Raw genomic sequence first — 19,933 nt, 5'->3', positions numbered from 1 at the left:
CATAACGTGGGATAAGGGTAGGAGGAAGAAGAATAGTTTTCTTATTTACTGACAGAATTTAGCTAGGTCCCTGATTATGGAACCCTATTATAGTGTTGTGCTATTTTAATATGGCAATATTATGTGACGTACGTGTGCTTGCAACACTGACAAATGTCACTGTCAGTGTGAAATGAAATGAACGAGGAAAAAGCAAGAAATACGCTGCGTACCGGCGATTTGATTTAATTATCTAATTATTTGCATCGCGTGCGGACACTTGCGAAAGAAGGAAATTAACGGTATGTATTTTGTATAGATCATAAATCATGAAAAAGTATTAACAAATTGCCTTAAACAGTGTTTAGATATTTTTTAAACTTATTGTTTTATTCGTAGTGTCCGATAATCATCAACAATGGGAAAATTAGCAATAATTTTCCTGGCTTTTGCCGCAACCTGCGCCGCGGACTTCATTAGGTAAGTGATGCTTTCTTTCCTAACAACGTGCCTGTAAAGATGTATGACTTGCAATATTCATGGTTTTGGCAGTATTTGTATTTACGTTGTTTGTAAGCAAGACGGTGTATGTAGGTATGTGATCATGAACTTTGTACTGTTTTGTTGATATTTGTTAATTTTACTTTTACTTATTACTTTACTTTTACTTTTACCTTCCTAGTTTACTTAAATAATATAGGAGTTTAAATTACAATTTAAGTTTCATTTATCTATTTTGTACCAATTTAAGTGATGTTTCACTTGAGCTATTTATATATTTATTACTTTATTACATTTGTTTAATAAAATGTTCTCAAACAAAATGTAAAATTCTTGTCAAATTAATTTAATGTTAGTATGACACACACACAACTGTTTATTTACCAAGGTAAACCTTGTCTTACTTTATTATAGTAACCAAAAGTGCAATTTAATACAATTACCCTTTATGGTGTGTCCAAAAGTGTTTAAAAAGGTGCAGCATTTGTGCTTAGATATTATTATTTTTCTAGCAAAATATGAAGTAATTCACTAGACCAAATATACTAGGCTTGCCATTCTTTTTAAACCAATTTGATTTCACTTTTAAGTTAGATTTTTAAAACTTTCTGTTTGAAATTGTGTCTGATATCATAATATTTTAATAACAGTTTTCATAAGTTTAGATGCCCCATAAGTATGGAGCACTGGGGGACTGTGGACACAAGTCAGTAAAACACTAGTTTTGTCTTAATTTAATGACTTCTAATCTTGTAGTACTTCATGATGATGATACATTTATGTCCCGCGTTAGGAACATAGAGCTCTCAGAAAAATTCACCATCTGTCATGGTCTTGAGTGTGATACTTACTCACTTATAATATTTCTTTGTTGAGACCTCTACTCTTAATTGATACAACATATTTCCTTAAGCCATTGATTTTTCCTCTAGTAAAACAACAAATTAATAGATCTGTAATAAGACTAATAAGCCATACACAATTGTGTAATAAATTTTATAATTATAAAATTTTAAATTCTACTGAACTTCAATCAATTGTATTTCTACTTGAATAACATGAGATAAAGGTTCTTATACTACTTAGTACTTATACCATACATTGTTACTAAACCAAAGAGAGGTAATTATTTGTAGATTCCTATTAATCAAAGTCCATAATGTAATGCTCTGATGATCCTATAGAATAGCATTCTTATAATGGTATGAATCATCTCCTTATTGTTGATATATTTGTGACTGTACAAACAAACATTATGAGTTATGACTAATTATGACATTAATTACTTGTTTAGCTGTGCATTTCAGTTATAAATTGCTGCTATCAAGATGTCAGATTTTTAAAGTATGAACACCATACTATGACATTTGATAGTGTAAAGTGATTTTTATAAACTGCTAATATGCAATTAGTTGGCACTTGGAAGTAAGATAATGTTTATCTGCATATGTTTAATAAATAAACTAACTTATGTAAGCATAGATATGAGAAACTGTTTAACAAATGCATGTTCAATGCGCTATGCAAATCTTCTTTACTATGATTACGTCTGATATATATATATATACTGTGATTTATTTTATTATGTTTTGGTTTTTGTTTGGTCAAACACGTATGAACATGAAAAGTTATATTACATGAATCACGTGATTGCCTCGCGAGATAGACTACCCGTCCTTATGTCATTAATACAATTAGAAGAAGACTTGATCATACTCTCGCGGCGATCATGTGCTAGGCCTACATGTCAGGAGTGCCTTAACCCTTAATTTGTCACAAAAAGTCATGGCCGCGAGCTCGCGAGCTCACGCCTTTTTGGTCCTAAATAGTATATCCATTTTAACTTCTGATTAGCAGAAACGTCTGCAATCGATGCCACTAGGGTCCCATTGACCTTAGTAGTGGAAAATTTCACTGGCTTGGTTGAAGTCTTGGTGGCTCAGTTGGCAGAGCGCTGGAATATTGATCCAGAGGCCGTGAGTTCAAGTCTCACCCAAGGCAGACATTTTCCACTTTTAAATTTAGTATATCCATTTCTTAAAGAAAACCGGCCAAGCGCGTGTCGGGCCACGCTTAGTGTAGGGTTCCGTAGTTTTCCTTATTTTTCTCAAAAACTACTAAACCTATCAAGTTCAAAACAATTTTCCTAGAAAGTCTTTATAAAGTTCCACTTTTTGATTTTTTTCATAATTTTTAAATATATGGTTCAAAAGTTAGAGGGGGGGGGACGCACTTTTTTTTCCTTTAGGAGCGATTATTTCCGAAACTATTAACATTATCAAAAAACGATCTGAGTAAACCCTTATTCATTTTTAAATAGTAAGTTGGGGTTGAAATGAAAAAAATATATCAGCCCCCACTTTACATGTCCCCTACATGTCAAGTGGGGGCTGATATTTTTTTTTCACCCCCTAAATTAAGGTACCCTAATAAAACATTTTTTATTTTTTTTTATTTTTGCACTTTGTTGGCGTGATTGATATACATATTGGTACCAAATTTCAGCTTTCTAGTGCTAACGGTTACTGAGATTATCCGCGGACGGACGGACGGACAGACAGACATGGCGAAACTATAAGGGTTCCTAGTTGACTACGGAACCCTAAAAAATGAGTATAATGCAAAGTGCAATATCAAATGAGGATATGTAAGTAGTACCTATTTGTACGTTGCAAGCATAAGTCGTAGTAAATAGTAATTCCTATACTCATAAACTTACTCTAACTAAAGTTATTAAGCCGATAAAGTTCGTCTGTCCCTTTCCGACGTATTGGTGTGATGGAAAAGGCCAAACGAACTTTATCGGCTTGATAACTTTAGAGTACGTTTATGAATAAGGGGGTAATAATCCGCGTGTATTTTAGGGTGCCGCTGCACCGCGTGGAGACAGCCCGCGGTCAGCTGGCGGCAGTCGGCACGGAGCTGAACATGCTCCGCCTGCGGCGCCCGGCCGGACCCTCGCCCGAGCCTCTGTCCAACTATCTTGACGTAAGTATAACTAAATACCCTTATGTGTATCTAGGAAATAGTCTTAGCAAAGGACCGTCCCCACTCAAGAGACGTATGTCCTGAGACTCCTGAGGCGCGGAACGGACGTCCGAACCACGCCGCCTGAATATAATTAAAAAAAAAAACGTCTCCTCAGTACATTTTGTATAGGAAGGACGCGCAAGAGACGTCTCTTGGCGCGCTCCAGGCGGCGCGGCGCGCGCCAAGCGACGCGTCTCCTGGGGGCGCGTCTTACGTCTTTCCTATACAAAATGTACTGAGGAGACGTTTTTTAAATTACATTCAGGCGGCGTGGCGCGGACGTCCGTTCCGCGCTTCAGGACATGCGTCTCTTGTGTGGGGATTATCCCTAAGAATTTTGAATGATTCACGGTTTTTTCATTAGACTTATATTGACCGGGATATAGAGCGTGATTACCTTTTTGATTTTTGTCGGGCTCCCGATATTTCGGCGCAGTTTCGTTTTAGTATATTATTGATTATTGAGTCTCCAAGAGTGCCAGGAGTAACGCTAACCATCTAATTCACCCGTGAACTAGGGTGAGTTAGTAATATGGACCAGATTCTAGGACTTTAAAGTAACGATCATTGAATGGTCTTAACATGTTCACTGTCTTTCTGAATTGTAATCGGGCTTAGTAATAAGTATTTAGTACGACTTGCCGTGACACATACGTGGGGGCATTGGACAGTGAACGTGTTAAAACGAGAATTTCTTTTGATAACTTTAGTTTAAATTACGTAATTAAACTAATTAACATAATGTAGGTATTATTTACGGAACAAATTAATTGCACAATTATCAATTTAAAGGATATTGAGGTAGGTCAGGTGTAAAACAGGTTTCAGAAGTTTCAGCGTTATTTTTATAAAACATGTTTTTCAGCATGTTTGCAATCAACTCGACCATTGCTGTTTACACACAATTTATACCGATATCGTACGACTGATAGTGATAGCCCGCCGTACTTTAAATAGTTTGGTTATTAAGATATTCTTGAATCTTATTGGCTACGAAGTAAAGTGTGCTTTGGCGTGTACTGATTGAAATAACCGAACTATACAGACTTGGGCGATAACCTTTTATTCTGAGTCTGAGTTATTTCAATACGTGAGGGCTTGGGCGTTGAACTAATAAGTGACGAATTGTTTGACCTTCGTCAAGTGTCAACGTTTCTGACAATCACAGAAACTGTTTGGTTACAAGCAAGTGTTTGTTTGCAAGGAACGGTAGTAATAATATGATGTTCTAGGTTAAGTCTCCGCCGGATCGCTTTGTGCCATTTTGTGCAATTGCTAACCAAAGAAATTGGTGCTAGTGATTCTAATTTTTTTTACAAAGATATTTACTACACGACACTACATTGTTATTGTAATATCGTTATCTGAATAGCACAATAAAACCCAGAACGAATACCAGTTAATCTGTTTTATTTTTGTACTTTTGAACTTAAAAGATAACGAGGATTAAATTAAACTTCCATGCAATCAAAAAAAATGTATACCTGGGGCCCGTTTCTCGAAAGGTACAAGCCTTGTATTACAAGTGTGTTTCCATGACAACCCATACGATTTGACAGTTTGCGCACTTGTAATACAAGGCTTGTACCTTTCGAGAAACGGGCCCCTGCATGCACTCGTGGGTAAAACGTAGAAGAACATGTACATTATACTTAATTTAACACATAACTGTACTAACAGCAAAACTCTTAACCCTTCATATGCACCCTGTCAATTTTGATCATTGAAATAGTGACCTTGACTTTAGAACAATAGATTAAAATTCCAACGCACGGATTCGTGTCTAAGCATACGAGGGGTTAACTAACCATCGGTTTACTTTGTGCCCTTGTAATAAGGATTACAAATGTAAAGCTAACAGATTGCCGACGGTACCTGTTTTCACAAAAAAACAGATTCTAACTCTGATTTTACGTCGTCAGTTGTGTGTCGCTATTCAATTATTTGAACCATACTATTTTAATACCCGTGTTTTATTTTATCCGTGTGGTGACGGGTTAAGAATTTCACCACCCCCTTTCTACCCGTGGGTGTCGTAGAAGTAGACTGTGGGATATGGGTTAAATTGTGGCGTAGGCGAGAGGCTGCCAATCTGTCACTGCATTGTCACATTTTAGATTTCTTTTAATCCCTTTTTGCCAAGAGGTGCACTGAAACATAGTAGTCATGTGTTCTGCCTAGTGCCTGCCCATTTATGGGATACAGGCGTGATTATATGTATGTATGTACTATTTTAATATGTTTGTCTGTGTAGGCGCAATACTACGGGCCCATCTCCATCGGAAACCCGCCGCAGACCTTCCGTGTGGTCTTCGACACTGGATCCTCAACCTGTGGGTGCCTTCTAAGAAGTGCCATTACACCAACATTGCGTGCCGTAAGTGGGCCATTTTTTCAAAGTTGTCCACCGCACTTTTTTTGTAACATGGTGTTTCCATACATTTTTTCGAACCTTCCATTCCGTTACCGACATACAAAATGTATGAATAAATGGTAACGGAATGGGAAAAAAACCTTGGGACACTTTTTTTCTCCTATTACCATTGAAAGAGCTCGCGATTCTGAGTAGAAAACACATAAAAATTTCCAAATCCAAAAAAAAGTGGGGTGGACAACTTTGAAAAAAATGGCCGAAGTAGTCCATATGTGTGGTATTAAGCTTAGTTAGCTGCCTGGGGCCCGTTTCTCGAAAGGTATTTTGTATTACAAGTGCGCGAACTGTCAAATCGTATGGGTTGCCATGGAAACACACTTGTAATACAAGGCTTGTATTACCTTTCGAGAAACGGGCCACTGGTATTATTGGTGATATGACGTTATCGGATATCGTACCTACCTACCTTCTAATAGAGACGAACCGACTAAAAAGTGAAATGGTTTCAAATGACATAAGATCCGGTATCCACTCCGGATCTAGGCAAGACTATCATTTATAGAGAGGTCTTGCTTGAGAATACAAGAGCAGCGCCTAATTGCCTTAACCATTTGACGTTTGTCTCTAGTCATTCGATTTTGCACTGTTATTCTTTAATTGTACAAATGCGTTTTTGCTTTAAGTATGATTAACAATTCGCGAAGTTCTACGAATTGATCACATTATCACCAACGTCTCAGCTTCTTATCGCCCATTGCAGAGTATAGGCCTCTCATTTTGAACGCTGCTTACTCCGTTATACCTTTATACGACTACAAATAGTTAGTTGGGCGGTCCTTGGTTAGTCCCAACCAGAACCAACGGACGACAGGCGCTTCTTTTATCAAAAACGGCAACCGACCTGTTAACATGTTAGTACATTGTGGTGGAGGTTTTGCTTGGAAGCATATCTCTCAACGTATCAATTAATTTAAGCTTGGTAATGACGTCACCGATCTGCAGCAGTTAATTTACGGCACTAGTCTGACTGCGAGCTAGTAAGCTATGAGCTATAGCTATAAAAACTAACAAAAGATAAGCATTCCCGTGCAAATAAAAGAGACACGGCGATTGGGCGAGTAACTATAAACATCGCCGTGTCTCTTTTATTTACATGGGAGTGATTCTCTTTTGTTCGTTTTTGTAGCCGATAGCTCATAGCTTACTAGCTCGCGGTGAGACCAGTGTCTAAAGCATGTTTAGAGTATTCAGTCTGATATGAGTAATCGAAACAAATATCCCAATAAAAATCAATACGACCAACATGTGTCGCGCGTGTAACTCTATATCGATAGATAAGTAACACGTTAACTATAAACTGCATTATTTGCTAATAGATAATATTACGCACTTGCATATTTTTGAATTTATGGGCTTTTTATCGTAAACTATGGCGTATGACGTGTATGGCCTAGTCGTAAAAAATAAATTATGGTAACAACTCTATATTAGTCAAATAGACTTGGGTACATAGTACATATAAATATTTCTAAAACGTCAACTGATTACGATGATTTTATTACTACGAAAGTTAACGCTAAATAATTCGCATATGTAAGTATGTACCTACTTATGACCTATCTACAAACACAGAAGTTACCGTCTCAAACTCTCCCTCAAATGCTCAAAGGTTAACTGGAAGAGATCCCTTAAGGGGATAAGTTCGCCTTTGTACTGAAACTTTTTATTTTAAATATTATGTGCTGTATTATTTTCTTGTACAATAAAGTGTTTACTTATAGACCGTCAACCAAATCTTGTCACTAAAAAAGGCGGCAAATTTGAAAAATAGCGTTGCTAGCCACACTAGTTTTGAAAATCGGTGGAAATTCGCGTGTCATTTGTATCTTATCTGTGGAAACCTCCACCCTACCAAAAAGAGAAATAACTAGCATATATCCGTCTCTTTTTAATACATTATCTAATTCGTAAGGAAGTAAAGGATGAGTATACGCGTTTCATATGCTTTTTTTATTAGGGAGGCATTCCAATGCTGCAGGCCCAACGAGCCCCTTGAAAAAAAATCTCTGTGGCTGTTCGACGTACATTGCTGATTTTTGTTCGTTTCATAGGGATAACATACTTTAGTTTGATGTACATTGCTACTGCCAAAATTTGGTTGACAGGTTATACTTACTTAGTTGTTCCTCCTATGGTTATGGTTATGGTTATGGTTATGGGCTCCGGTTTCCGCACTTAGCCTCAAAGATAGAGGCCATTGTGCGTGCTGTATTTGCCAGCTAGGGGTCTAGCCAGCCTAACTCCGCCCAGAAGCGCAGGATCCTCCTGGTGTCTCCACAGGCTTCTCGGAGTGACCTCGTCGTTTTGAGGATTTGAGCCCGTTGTGTGTTCACTCCCTCGCACTCCAGGATGACGTGGGCGACCGTTTCTTCGGCCGACAGGCATCCTCGGCATAGAGGGCTGTCGGTCTTACCTATAACATGTAAATGTTTGTTAAGTGGGCAGTGTCCAGTAATGTTGCCTACGATTATTCGTAGCGATGCTCTATTCAGAGTTAGTAGGCGCTTTGTTAAGCGCGCATCCGGGTGTGGCACTACTTCCCGGGAATGTCTACAGGTACTGGTGTTTGCCCATTGCTCAGCGTGTTGTGTTCTGGTTTTTTGACGCATCCATGACCTGAGTTGACCAAACGGTAAGGGAAGCATCGGGATTGGCCCAGTCGCTTTCTGGTCCGAACCTTTTCTGGCCAGCTCGTCTGCTGCGTCGTTCCCTAGAGAGCCGCTGTGCCCCTTTATCCATTGTAGCGTGACTAGGTTGTTTGACCCTATCACCTCCAATGCTCGGTGGCACTCTAGTATGAGCCCGGACTGAATGGTCTTGCTATCTAGGGCTCGCAGTACTGCAGCGCTGTCAGACACGATGCGTATCTCTTGGTTTGTGATACGCCGCTTAGCTACTGCGTTGGCAGCCTGTATAATGGCGAAGCATTCACATTGGTAGATGGAGCTATACTCGCCTAAGGCTGTTGAGATATGCGTGTTTATTTCGGGAGAATACACGCCCGCACCCGACCCTGTCTTGGTTTTAGAACCGTCGGTGTATATGCGTAGTTCGTGTATTCTCGACCAATCGTTTTCCTCCTCAACAAGTTGTATGTTGTATTTTCTGTTGAAGATGTATACTTTGGGTACCCTGTCGTTAGGAGCCATCATTAGTGGTTGGTATTCAATGGCGTTCCTAAGGATCATGGTGTGAGCCCCGTTCGATGCACCCCAGAGGTTGAGTGATTTAAGCCTCACCGCCGCGGAGGCCGCCTCTTGCTGTATGAATAGGTCCAAGGGCGGTAGTCCTAAAAGGACCTCCAAGGCCTCTGAGGGTGTAGTTCGCATGCAGCCCGTGGTAGCAATGCTTGCTAACCTTTGGAAACGCTGCAGTTTATTCCTCGCTGTGGTGAGTTTGGTTCTAGGCCACCAAACCACAGCGCCGTATGCAATAATAGGCCGTATCACTGCAGTATATAACCACATGGTAATTCTTGGGTGAAGGCCCCAGGTCTTACCCAGAAGTCTCTTGCACTGCCAGAATGTGATGCGGGCTTTATCTAGTTTATTCTCAAGATGTTTATTCCATAGCAGTTTGTCATCCAGTGTGATACCTAAATACTTTACCTCTCTGGTAAGTGCTAGTGTCACTCCCTGGAGCTTAGGTAACTGAAGGTTCCTTATACTACGCTTTTTCGTGAACAGTACTAATTCAGTTTTGGATGGATTTACGGATAGTCCCTGCTCCGAGCACCATTGTTCGACGATTTTGAGCGCGCCCTGCATTAGGTCGCATAGGACTGGCTCGAACTTCCCTCTAATGAGGATAGCTACATCGTCTGCATAGCCCACGGTATAATAGCCGGCCTCGTTGAGCGCTCTAATGAGGCTGTCTACCACGAGGTTCCACAAGAGTGGCGAGATTACCCCTCCTTGCGGGCAGCCTCTGGATACAATGGCTCTTGTGTTGCTATTCACGTTTACCTGCACTGCTCTGTTCCTTAGCATGCTGTCAATCCATGAGGATATGGTCTGGTCAGCGCCATGGTTTAGCAGTGCTTGGCTTATGCTGTTGAATTGCGTCTTGTCGAAAGCCCCTTCTACGTCGATGAAGGCTACAAGTGCTGATGATTTAGTTGATAGAGCATCTTCTATTGGTGATATCACACTATGTAGTGCAGATTCCGTTGATTTGCCTGAGGAATAGGCGTGTTGTTGGTGGTGAAGAGGACTACGCAACAGTGCCCCGTCTCTGAGATCGCGATCGCAGAGCCTTTCCATTGTTTTTAGTAGGAAGGATGTCAGGCTTATCGGCCTATATGCCTTTGGTTGCGTATAGTCGTTCTTACCTGGTTTGGGTATGAATACCACTTTTACTTCTCTCCATTTCACAGGGATGTAACCGTGAATTAGGCAGGCTCTGTAGATTACTATTAGGTGCGGCGCGATGATGTCCTTACCCCACTGGAGGAGTCCCGGAAAAATGCCGTCTAGCCCAGCTGCCTTGTATGGAGAGAAACTGTTTATTGCCCATAGTACCTTTTCCAGTGTTACGGCTCTAGTGGCAGTGTCCACGGCGGCTGCAGTTGGTTGTACTAACCTTTGCCTGTCCGCCCCTCCCCATGAAGTCTCCTCCGTGACGGAGCAATCGGGGAAGTGTGTGTCGAGTAACAGCTTGCAAGTCTCACTGTCGGTAGTCGTGTAGCTGTTATCAGTTTTCCTCAGGGAGCCTATATTTCTGGCGGGGTCGCTGGAGAGGATGTTTTTTACCCTGGCAGCCTGAGAGTTGGTCTCGATGTTGGTGCAGAAGGCCCTCCAGCAATCGCGTTTCCGTTCTCGGATGCGGTTTTTGTACAGCGCTTGGGTCGCCTTGTATGCTTCCCAGTCTGTCGCCCTCCTAGTATTCTTTGCTCTATTGAACAGTTTGCGAAGTTTGCCTCGCAGTTTCTCGAGTTCAGGTCCCCACCAGCCTTTCCGGCTGCCGGCCTTAGTCGAGGGTGTTGTTAGTGGACAAGTGCTAGTAAACGTTTCCGTTAGTATCTCTGTTAGTTTATTTACGTGTGCCTCTATGTCAGCAGGTTCCGCGTAGCTTCCTGGGAGTACTGCGAGTTCCGGATTGCTAGACAATAACCTGTTGAACTTGACGCGGTCCGTACGTCTCGGGTTGCGCCAGGGTTCTGGTTTTGGAGTCTCAACGCTTAGTTTGTATCTTACCCATCTATGGTCGGAGCATGACAGGTCCTTTGACACATGCCAATCAGAAATCATTTGCGATGCTCTTTCCGTAGCGAGTGTGATGTCGATAATAGTTTGGAATCTGGAGGTCACGAACGTGGGTTCCGACCCCCTGTTCATGAGCTTAAGGTTGGTGGAAAATAGAAACTCTACTAGGTCCTCACCTCGTCTGTTGGAAGATTCGCTGCCCCACAGCCTGTGGTGCGCGTTCGCATCCGCCGAGACGATCAGCTCAAGCTTCTTGTTTTCGCAGTGTCGGATGAGGTTTGCCAGCTCGACCGTCGGTATGTCCGCGTCGCCCGGCAGGTAGGCAGACGCTATGATGATCTCTGGGCTGCTGGCGCAGTTACTCTGGAGCCTGACCGTAGTCAGGTCTCTGGAACAGAACTCATTCATTAAAACTGCGTTGATTTGTTTGGGGAGATATATGCAAGTGCGTGGATTGATTACGGTTGTGTCCAGAAGTAGCTTACCTCCGATGTTGTTTAGACCGCAGATTCTGCCCTTCCTTATCCACGGCTCCTGGATAAGGGCGACGGTCTCGTTGTTGACCTCCAGCATTCTTCGCAAGGTAGCCGTTGCGGCTTGTTTATGCTGGAGGTTGGTTTGTATGAAGTTAGTTAGGGGTGGAGGAGCCATCTTTGATGCTCATCTCCTCGTCCGATTCCAGCAGGGCGTCGTGGTCCATCAGCTGCGCGACATCCCTCTCAAGGTCGCTGTCATCAGCGTCCTCGCGCGGGGTTGTCAGCGGGCAGGCTAACGCCCCTTCCGCCCTCTCGCTTGCGCTGGAGGTTGGTTGGGGGACCGCAGGTTCGCCTGTCGAGCTCTGTCTCTCAACGGAGCTCGGTTCGCTAACCTCCGACACCGACGCGCCAGCTTCTGTATTAGGAGTGGTGCATTCTCTCTGCTTCGCAGCGGAGAGGGCACCGCTCACTACAGTAGCCGTCGCAGTCTCAGCAGGTGGCGGCGCATCAAGCAGCTTGCCATTGCTGTTAAAGAATCGGATGTAGGCGTTGCCCAGTTTATAGGCAAGCCTACGCTCCCTAGCTATTATTCCCGGAATCTGGTCTGCCGGGATGCCGAGAACCAGGAAGGCTCCAGACGTAGTCCCTTCATGGCGCTCGACATTGTAAAGCGACCAGCTGCTGACCTGATACCAAGGGTTCTGTCTACGTAGGAGGATCTGGATCGTCCTAACGTCTTCCGAACAGCTTGGTAGCAGTACAGCGGACTTCACCCGTCGGGGAATGTCAATCTGGCGCTTTACGACCAGTTTTGTGTCGGGAATTGGTGACACGCAGGTGGCTATGGTGTCCTTGAGCCACTCTACGTCCCTTTTGCTCTCGCACTGTAGTTTTAGCACCCCTTCACTGTGAAAAGGCTTTCCACGGAAGGAGGGCCAGTGCGGAGCGTGTGGGCTGGAGCTCGGAGTGCCCACCAGATCTACGATGCTGGTCTCCAGAGTCAGCTTTAATTCCTCCACTTGTTCCGGTGTGAGGTCCTTGAAGGGTTCCGTCATCACTGCGACATACAGGTCGTTTAAGACTACAGTGTCAGCGTAGGAGACGGCCTTCCTTACCACACCCGAACCAGTGGAGGTTTTGGTTCGCTTCGGACAGCTCGTTTTTGGCGATAGTGTGTCGTCAGGGCGAGGACGTTTGGGTACTGGGCCCGTGCCAGTCTGCTTCTCTGGCGCCGCTTTTCCCTTCTTCCCTCTGCCCCCACGTTTGCGCCTCGCTTTCTCGGTCGCGTTGGATTTCTCCTTCGCGCCCGATGCAGGACGTGCTCCTTTGTCAGCGCGCTGCGGTGCACCACCCTGGCTTCCGCCGGGGCGTTGCGGTTGCTTCGCACTGACATCAGCAGCAGGGGCCTTTGTCGGCTGTCCTGCGACGGCTGGTTGCCGTCCGTCCCTATCCGAGGCTTGCTTGTTTGCGCGTAGGGCCGCGCGTTTTAGTTTTTTGCGCATATCTGATGGTGTGCGCTTACGTTTCGAGACCTGCCACTCTTGCTCACCAGCCACATTAGTGGCGGGAGCGTTGGTCGTTGTGGCCTTGGGTTCAGGCGCTTCCGAGGAAGCTGCGACCGTTCCCTTGTTCGCGCAGGGCGCTTCCGTGGAAGCTGCGACCTGCTGCTGGTTTTGGGGTTGGATCTGTGTTTGTCCATTTTTATATTTGTGTATATTTCACCTCCCGTGCTTCCCACCCTCCATGGAGCCCGCAACGTTGGGGATGTAACTTATAGTACACCAGGAATACCCGGAAGGTATAGATGTGTTGAGTTGGGTCTCATGCGCGACATCAGGTGCTGCAGACGAGTGGCTGAAGGAAACGATCCCATTTCCTCCAGTGGTTCCACCCGCCCTTGCTCCGTCAGCATGGCCGAGCCCCAGCGTCCTCCCAGAGGACGCCCCCCACATCTGGCCAGCGGACCGTACCACCTCGACCGTACGGGACGCGTGTCCACTGCCCTGCAGTGGCTAGCTGCAGGGTAACCGTTTTGTCTGAAATTCGGACCGAAAAGGGCGTATCGTCCTAAGGAGATAACTAACCCCGACCCCCTGTAGGTCTCAGCCCCCAGGACTCCTGCATCCCGACGTACGGCGTTCAACTGCGCAGGACATACGCAGGCAGGTGTGTATAGTCCGCTTATGCCACCTACTCCATAAGCGGAGCCGGGAGCCCGTGCAACGAAACTAGCAATCCAATCGAAATCAGATTACTAGCAACGTCGCAGGGAAAACTCCATAGTTTGTCATACCCCGCTTGGGCTTTTAGGTCCTTGCGGGTTATGACCTCGTTGTTCCTCCTATAAAAAATATCTAAATATTTTGGATCATGTGTGGTTCATATGAGTGTATGGTCCATAGTCCTTAACTATGGTTATACTCGTATTCACATAGTTAACTATGTATCTTGGTTTCATAGTTTCTTGGAGGAGTTATCAGAGGCTCTGATTCAGAGCATTCTTATTTGTTTCTGCTGAGCAGCAGACGGGCAAAGATAGTAAAAGTTGGGTTTTCATATGAATCAGTGAAATGAGTCTCGCCTCGAGGGGTGTTATAAGTTTGACGTGTCTGTCTGTCTGTCTGTTTGTCTGTCTGTCTGTGTGTGTGTGTCTGTCTGTGGCATCGTAGCTCCCGAACGGATGAACCAATTTCGATTTAGTTTTTTTTTTGTCTGAAAGCTTAGTTAGTCGGGAGTGTTCTTAGCCATGTTTCATGAAAATCGGTCAACTATGTCGCAGTCGGGGTTTTTTTTTAAATTTTAATTATTGTGGTTAGGTTATAACTATACTGTAAATAAAAATTGACTCGTTAATACATATTAATGGGATGTGTCAACTTATGATTGTGAATAACCTAGAATATTTGTTGCAGTGCTCCACAACAAGTATGACAGCACCAAGTCATCCTCGTACGTGGCCAACGGCAAGGAGTTCGCCATCCACTACGGGTCCGGCTCGCTTTCCGGGTTCCTTTCCACCGACACCGTCTCTGTCAGTATATTTATTAATATCATTTTCATCACACTCGCACACTAAATGTGGCACACAGGCGGAGCGGAAAATTATAGAGAAATCGTCGACCGATGGCGCCACCTTATTAGTCCATTGCACAGATAAAGAGTTTTATACGTGAGAGCGAGAAGTAGCGAGAGCGAGAGAATATATGAATGACAGTGCGGTTACCCTCATCTGGCATAATAATTTTGGCCAGAAACACACTTCGCATAACATGTTTCGCAGAAAAACATTCGGTTGAATGGTAATTTCGCAGAAAACTTAGTTGGCATTATTACTACCACGCATACGACACATTTGGCAGAATATTGTTTCAAAGAACATTACTTTGGTCGACTTTGATTTAGCATAATTTTATGTACCATAATAATCGTATAGCATACTATTACAAGTCCAAGAGCAGAATTATGACACGCTATCGAAAAGAAAATTCTGTCTCAGACGACGAGCGAAGCGACAGTGACATGCCTATGCACTTACACAGGCCTCTTCATTGGGACTTATTTTTCTCGGTCCACTTCGACTTAATTTGGACTGTCTATCGCTGCCAAAAAGGTTTATACATATAATATTAACTATTTATAATGTTTATAGGTCGGGGCGTGACGGTGAAATCTCAGACTTTCGCGGAGGCGCTATCCGAGCCCGGCCTCGCGTTCGTTGCCGCTAAGTTCGACGGTATCCTCGGCATGGCTTTCAGCACGTAAGTATAAAAGAGTAATCCATTAAAGTAGGAACACTAAGCTAAATATAGGTCAGTCATGTAAGACCATGACTTTGCACGGGAGTACTATAGTATAAACTATTCTGTATATTTAAGATCTATTACAAGTCAACAATGAAATCTCAGACATTCGAGACGCTTTCTGATACTGGGCCTTGCCTTCGTCGCCGCTGAGTTCGACAACATTTTTGTCATGGATACTCTATTTATTTATTCTTTGTTGCGCATAAAAAACGATACGAATGGTGGACTTAATGTCTTAAGGTAGAGAATCTACCAGTCAACTACTGGGTCAAAAACCGATTTCGCACCGTCAACATCTGAGCTCGTCAGGTATATAGGAGTTCACGCAGCGGCTACGTGAGTACAACCGTAGATTAATTAATTATTTGAAATTACCTTTCTATTGCAGCATCTCCGTGGACCACGTCCCGCCCGTGTTCGACAACATGGTTTCCCAGAAACTGGTCGCGCCTGTCTTCTCTTTCTATCTGAACAGGTATGTACAAATTGTACTTCATTTATGTTACAATATATGTTGATATGTATTATACATTTTTATTTATGAGAACATTCTAGTATATTCGCTCATAGGTAATCAAAATGCGGGAAAATATTTGGAGGACCAACTCGCGTGGGCAAAGGCTCATTTCTCCATACAAAAAAGAAAAAAAGCGATATTTTCTCGAATGAAACGCTCGTTTAAGTTGATTATTTTTTTGGTTAAAGAAAAAACGATAATTTTCCGTTTAGTAAACCATATTAAGGCCTATCCGACCGCAAGACTGCTTATACACGACAGAGAGTTCTTGCTCTATAAAGTTTTAAGGATACCTATGCTGTATAATAAAATGTATATGCTGGTCTTCTCATCGCTTTTCAATGATATACCTATACAGCTAAGCTTCTTTCAAAACTGCCTCTAATTACCAGGGACCCATCAGCTAAAGTGGGCGGTGAGATGATCCTCGGCGGCTCAGACCCCAACCACTACCGCGGCAACATGACCTACGTCCAGGTCGACAAAGCCGCCTACTGGCAGTTCCGCGTCGGCGGCATCTCCATCGCCGGGCACAAGTTCTGCGAGAAAGTGAGTACAGAATACACACCCTGGTGGACTGACGAACCACTGGCAACATGACTTAGGGCCAGTTGCATCAACCACATTTGACAGACGCATCATCGTCACGCAGCAGACGTCTATGGAACTTCCCATACAATAAAATTTAACGAACGCTTTAACGGTGACAGACGGTTTGATGCAACTGGCCCTAAATTTTATGTCCCGGTCGACAAGGCTGCCTACTGGCAGTTCCGCGTCGGCGGCATCTCCATCGCCGGGCACAAGTTCTGCAAGCACGTGAGTACAGAATACACACCCTGGTGGACTGACGAACTACTAGCAACATGACATACGTCCCGGTCGACAAGGCCGCCCACTGGCAGTTTCGAGTCGGCGGCATCTCCATCGCCGGGCACAAGTTCTGCGAGAAAGTGAGTACAGAATACACACCCTGGTGGAGTGACGAACTACTAGCAACATGACATACGTCCCGGTCGACAAGGCCGCCTACTGGCAGTTCCGCGTCGGCGGCATCTCCATCGCCGGGCACAAGTTCTGCGAGAAAGTGAGTACAGAATACACACCCTGGTGGACAGACGAACCACTGGCAACATGACTTATGCCCCGGTCGACAAGGCCGCCTACTGGCAGTTCCGAGTCGGCGGCATCTCCATCGCCGGGCACAAGTTCTGCGAGCACGTGAGTACAGAATACACACCCTGGACTGACGAACCACTAGCGACATGACCTACGCGCCCGCCGACCAGTCCGTTTACTGGCAGTTCCGCGTCGGGGGCATCTCCATCGCCGGGCACAAGTTCTGCGAGCACGTGAGTACAGAATACACACCCTGGACTGACGAACCACTAGCGACATGACCTACGCGCCCGCCGACCAGGCCGTTTACTGGCAGTTCCGAGTCGTCGGCATCTCCATCGCCGGGCACAAGTTCTGCGAGCACGTGAGTACAGAATACACACCCTGGACTGACGAACCACTAGCGACATGACCTACGCGCCCGCCGACCAGGCCGTTTACTGGCAGTTCCGAGTCGGGCATAAGTTCTGCAAGAACGTGAGTACAGAGTACACACCCTGGTGCACTAACGAACCACTGGCAACACGACCTACGGCATGGGATGAGATTGGAAGTTGCTAAAGTCTGCTGCGTGGGATGACGTTGGGGGTAAAGGTCTTAGCCCACTAGACCGTACCATACCATAACCGTGCTAGGAGCGTATCCGGCACGGAATTTTACGCGATACGGTCTACCTTGCCCACTGAAACGTGTCGACGGCGTCTCATACCCGTATGAACCCCGTATGCAGATTTGCAGATATTTTTATCAATTCTTGTTGCAGGGCTGCGAAGCGATCGCCGATACCGGCACCTCCCTCATCGGTGGTCCCACAGCTGAAGTGGAAGCCCTGAACAAGGCTCTCGGCGCCACTCCTCTCGTTTCTGGACAGTATGTATACTTAGAAATTCGTATTCATTATTCTAATATTATTGAATATTTACAGTCTGTAAACATAACCTAACCACAAAATTAAAATTTTGTAAAAACCCCCGACCGCGACATAGTAGACCGATTTTCATGAAACATGGCTAAGAACACTCCCGACTAACTCAGCTTTCAGACAAATAAAAACGAAATCTAAATCGGTTCATCCGTTCGGGAGCTACGATGCCACAGACAGACAGACACGTCTAACTTATAACACCCCGTCGTTTTTGCGTCGGGGGTTAAAAAAACGGGGAATTACCCGAAGAATATGCCTCATTTCTTTCATGGTCTAACATTAATTCCATAAAAAAATCCCATACACGAGAAAGTACCTAATACTTATCATCAGATATTTATCGACGAGTTTTTCTTAATAGGTATGTGTTCGACTGTTCGCTGATCCCCAAGCTGCCGCGCGTGACCTTCACCATCAACGGCATCGAGTTCCCGCTTGACGGACAAGACTACGTTCTGCGAGTGAGTGTAATTATTACGACAACTTGGAAAACAAAGGCGCGCCGCACCTGTCAGTTTGTTCGCCACAAAAAATACTAACGGAATTCCCCCATCAATAGAAATATATTTATTGATAGGTATATGATGTTCCACGCCTAAAGGCCGTATGTCGTATGCTTTTACAGCAATACAGATGAAACTCTGATTTATTGATGGACCACACTGTGATGGAAAGCCTCATGTATACTTTGTTACAGTTCTATTTCAATTGATAAACACGACTAGGTATATGTACTTATCGGTCTGAAAAAATCACGCTGGCCAAGAGTTTAAATCCGTAAAATCTGAATACATTTCTAACGAATCAAGTTGTCGTGATGTTGTGAATGGGGTTCTCCTTGCACTTTCTTTACTGGTTTCCAAATAAGCTAGTTCCTCCCACTTATGCGCTTCACAAACCGCTAATTACTACATTTTACTCATCCTCCAGGTATCCCAGTTCGGCAAGACCGTCTGCCTGTCCGGATTCATGGGCCTCGACGTGCCGCCAGGCCGCTAGTTCCTCCCACTTATGCGCTTCACAAACCGCTAATTACTACATTTTACTCATCCTCCATCTGGATCCTCGGAGATGTCTTCATCGGCCGCTATTACACCGAGTTTGACGTCGCTAACCGCCGTATTGGCTTCGCGCCCGCTGTCTAAACGGCGTGATGGGTGACTTTGGTGAACAAAATAAGTCGAAACAAGCTACAGGTCGATTTATGAGAGTTGGCATGAACGGAATGAACAAAACTGTGATTATAAGCTAAGGAATGGAACATGCTCCCCTCATCTGTATTTCCGGCCGAATACAATTTGGGTGAATTCAAGTCGAGAGTGAATAGGCTATTACTGAACCAGTGAGCTACAACTTCGGCGTTGTCGTCACTTTCCATCAGGTGCGACTAAGGTCAATCACTGGCCAGTTTATAAAAAAAAAAGACAGATCTCATGGAGATCTCTATTGATACACATTCGTAACTGTCAAGAGCTACCAATTTATTGGTTAATGTCACACACATGCATATTTTCATTCACTCATTCGTTCCATTCGTGCCAGCTCTTGTGAATCAACCTGTAACTGCATGGCAGCTATGCCAAAGTATAACAAAGTCATTATTGATGAGAAATATAATAATAAAATAATAAAACCGGCCAAGAGCGTGTCGGGCCACGCTCAGTGTAGGGTTCCGTAGTTTTTCGTATTTTTCTCAAAAACTACTGAACCTATCAAGTTCAAAACAATTTTCCTAGAAAGTCTTTATAAAGTTCTACTTTTGTGATTTTTTTCATATTTTTTAAACATATGGTTCAAAAGTTAGAGGGGGGGGACGCACTTTTTTTTCCTTTAGGACCGTTTATTTCCGAAAATATAAATATTATCAAAAAACGATCTTAGTAAACCCTTATTCATTTTTAAATACCTATCCAACAATATATCACACGTTAGGGTTGGAATGAAA

General features: G+C 44.0%; 2 protein-coding genes across 2 annotated transcripts; one reads left to right on the top strand and one right to left on the bottom strand.

The window, feature by feature from the left end:
• The first annotated feature begins 137 nt into the window (after window positions 1-137).
• On the top strand, window positions 138-19,341 carry LOC125229508 (lysosomal aspartic protease-like). The gene is given in 13 exon segments (XM_048134362.1): window positions 138-281; window positions 379-459; window positions 3,345-3,468; window positions 5,765-5,834; window positions 5,837-5,887; window positions 14,537-14,659; window positions 15,274-15,382; window positions 15,816-15,902; window positions 16,337-16,493; window positions 17,827-17,933; window positions 18,350-18,449; window positions 18,919-18,982; window positions 19,042-19,341. Coding segments are annotated over 12 exon segments (1,146 nt in total). The 5' UTR covers window positions 138-281; window positions 379-397; the 3' UTR covers window positions 19,134-19,341.
• On the bottom strand, window positions 8,082-11,824 carry LOC125229506. Its single transcript, XM_048134359.1, has 2 exons — window positions 11,325-11,824; window positions 8,082-8,357 (listed from the first exon to the last, which is right to left on the bottom strand). Exons 1-2 carry the CDS (start codon window positions 11,797-11,799, stop codon window positions 8,164-8,166), a joined length of 669 nt encoding a protein of 222 aa, XP_047990316.1. The 5' UTR covers window positions 11,800-11,824; the 3' UTR covers window positions 8,082-8,163.
• Window positions 19,342-19,933: the final 592 nt, after the last annotated feature.

The sequence above is a fragment of the Leguminivora glycinivorella genome, chromosome 9 (assembly GCF_023078275.1).
Source record: "Leguminivora glycinivorella isolate SPB_JAAS2020 chromosome 9, LegGlyc_1.1, whole genome shotgun sequence".
NCBI classification, from domain to species: domain Eukaryota; kingdom Metazoa; phylum Arthropoda; class Insecta; order Lepidoptera; family Tortricidae; genus Leguminivora; species Leguminivora glycinivorella.
Note: the sequence above shows the minus strand (reverse complement) of the source record. Positions and strands in the feature narration are given on the sequence as shown.

Coding starts and splice junctions, on each gene's coding strand:
- LOC125229506 (XM_048134359.1), bottom strand. CDS start 11,799: ATGGCTCCTCCACCCCTAACTAACTTCATACAAACCAACCTCCAGCAT. Junction 8,358..11,324: donor CGAATCTTCCAACAGACGAG/GTGAGGACCTAG, acceptor TACATGTTATAG/GTAAGACCGACAGCCCTCTA.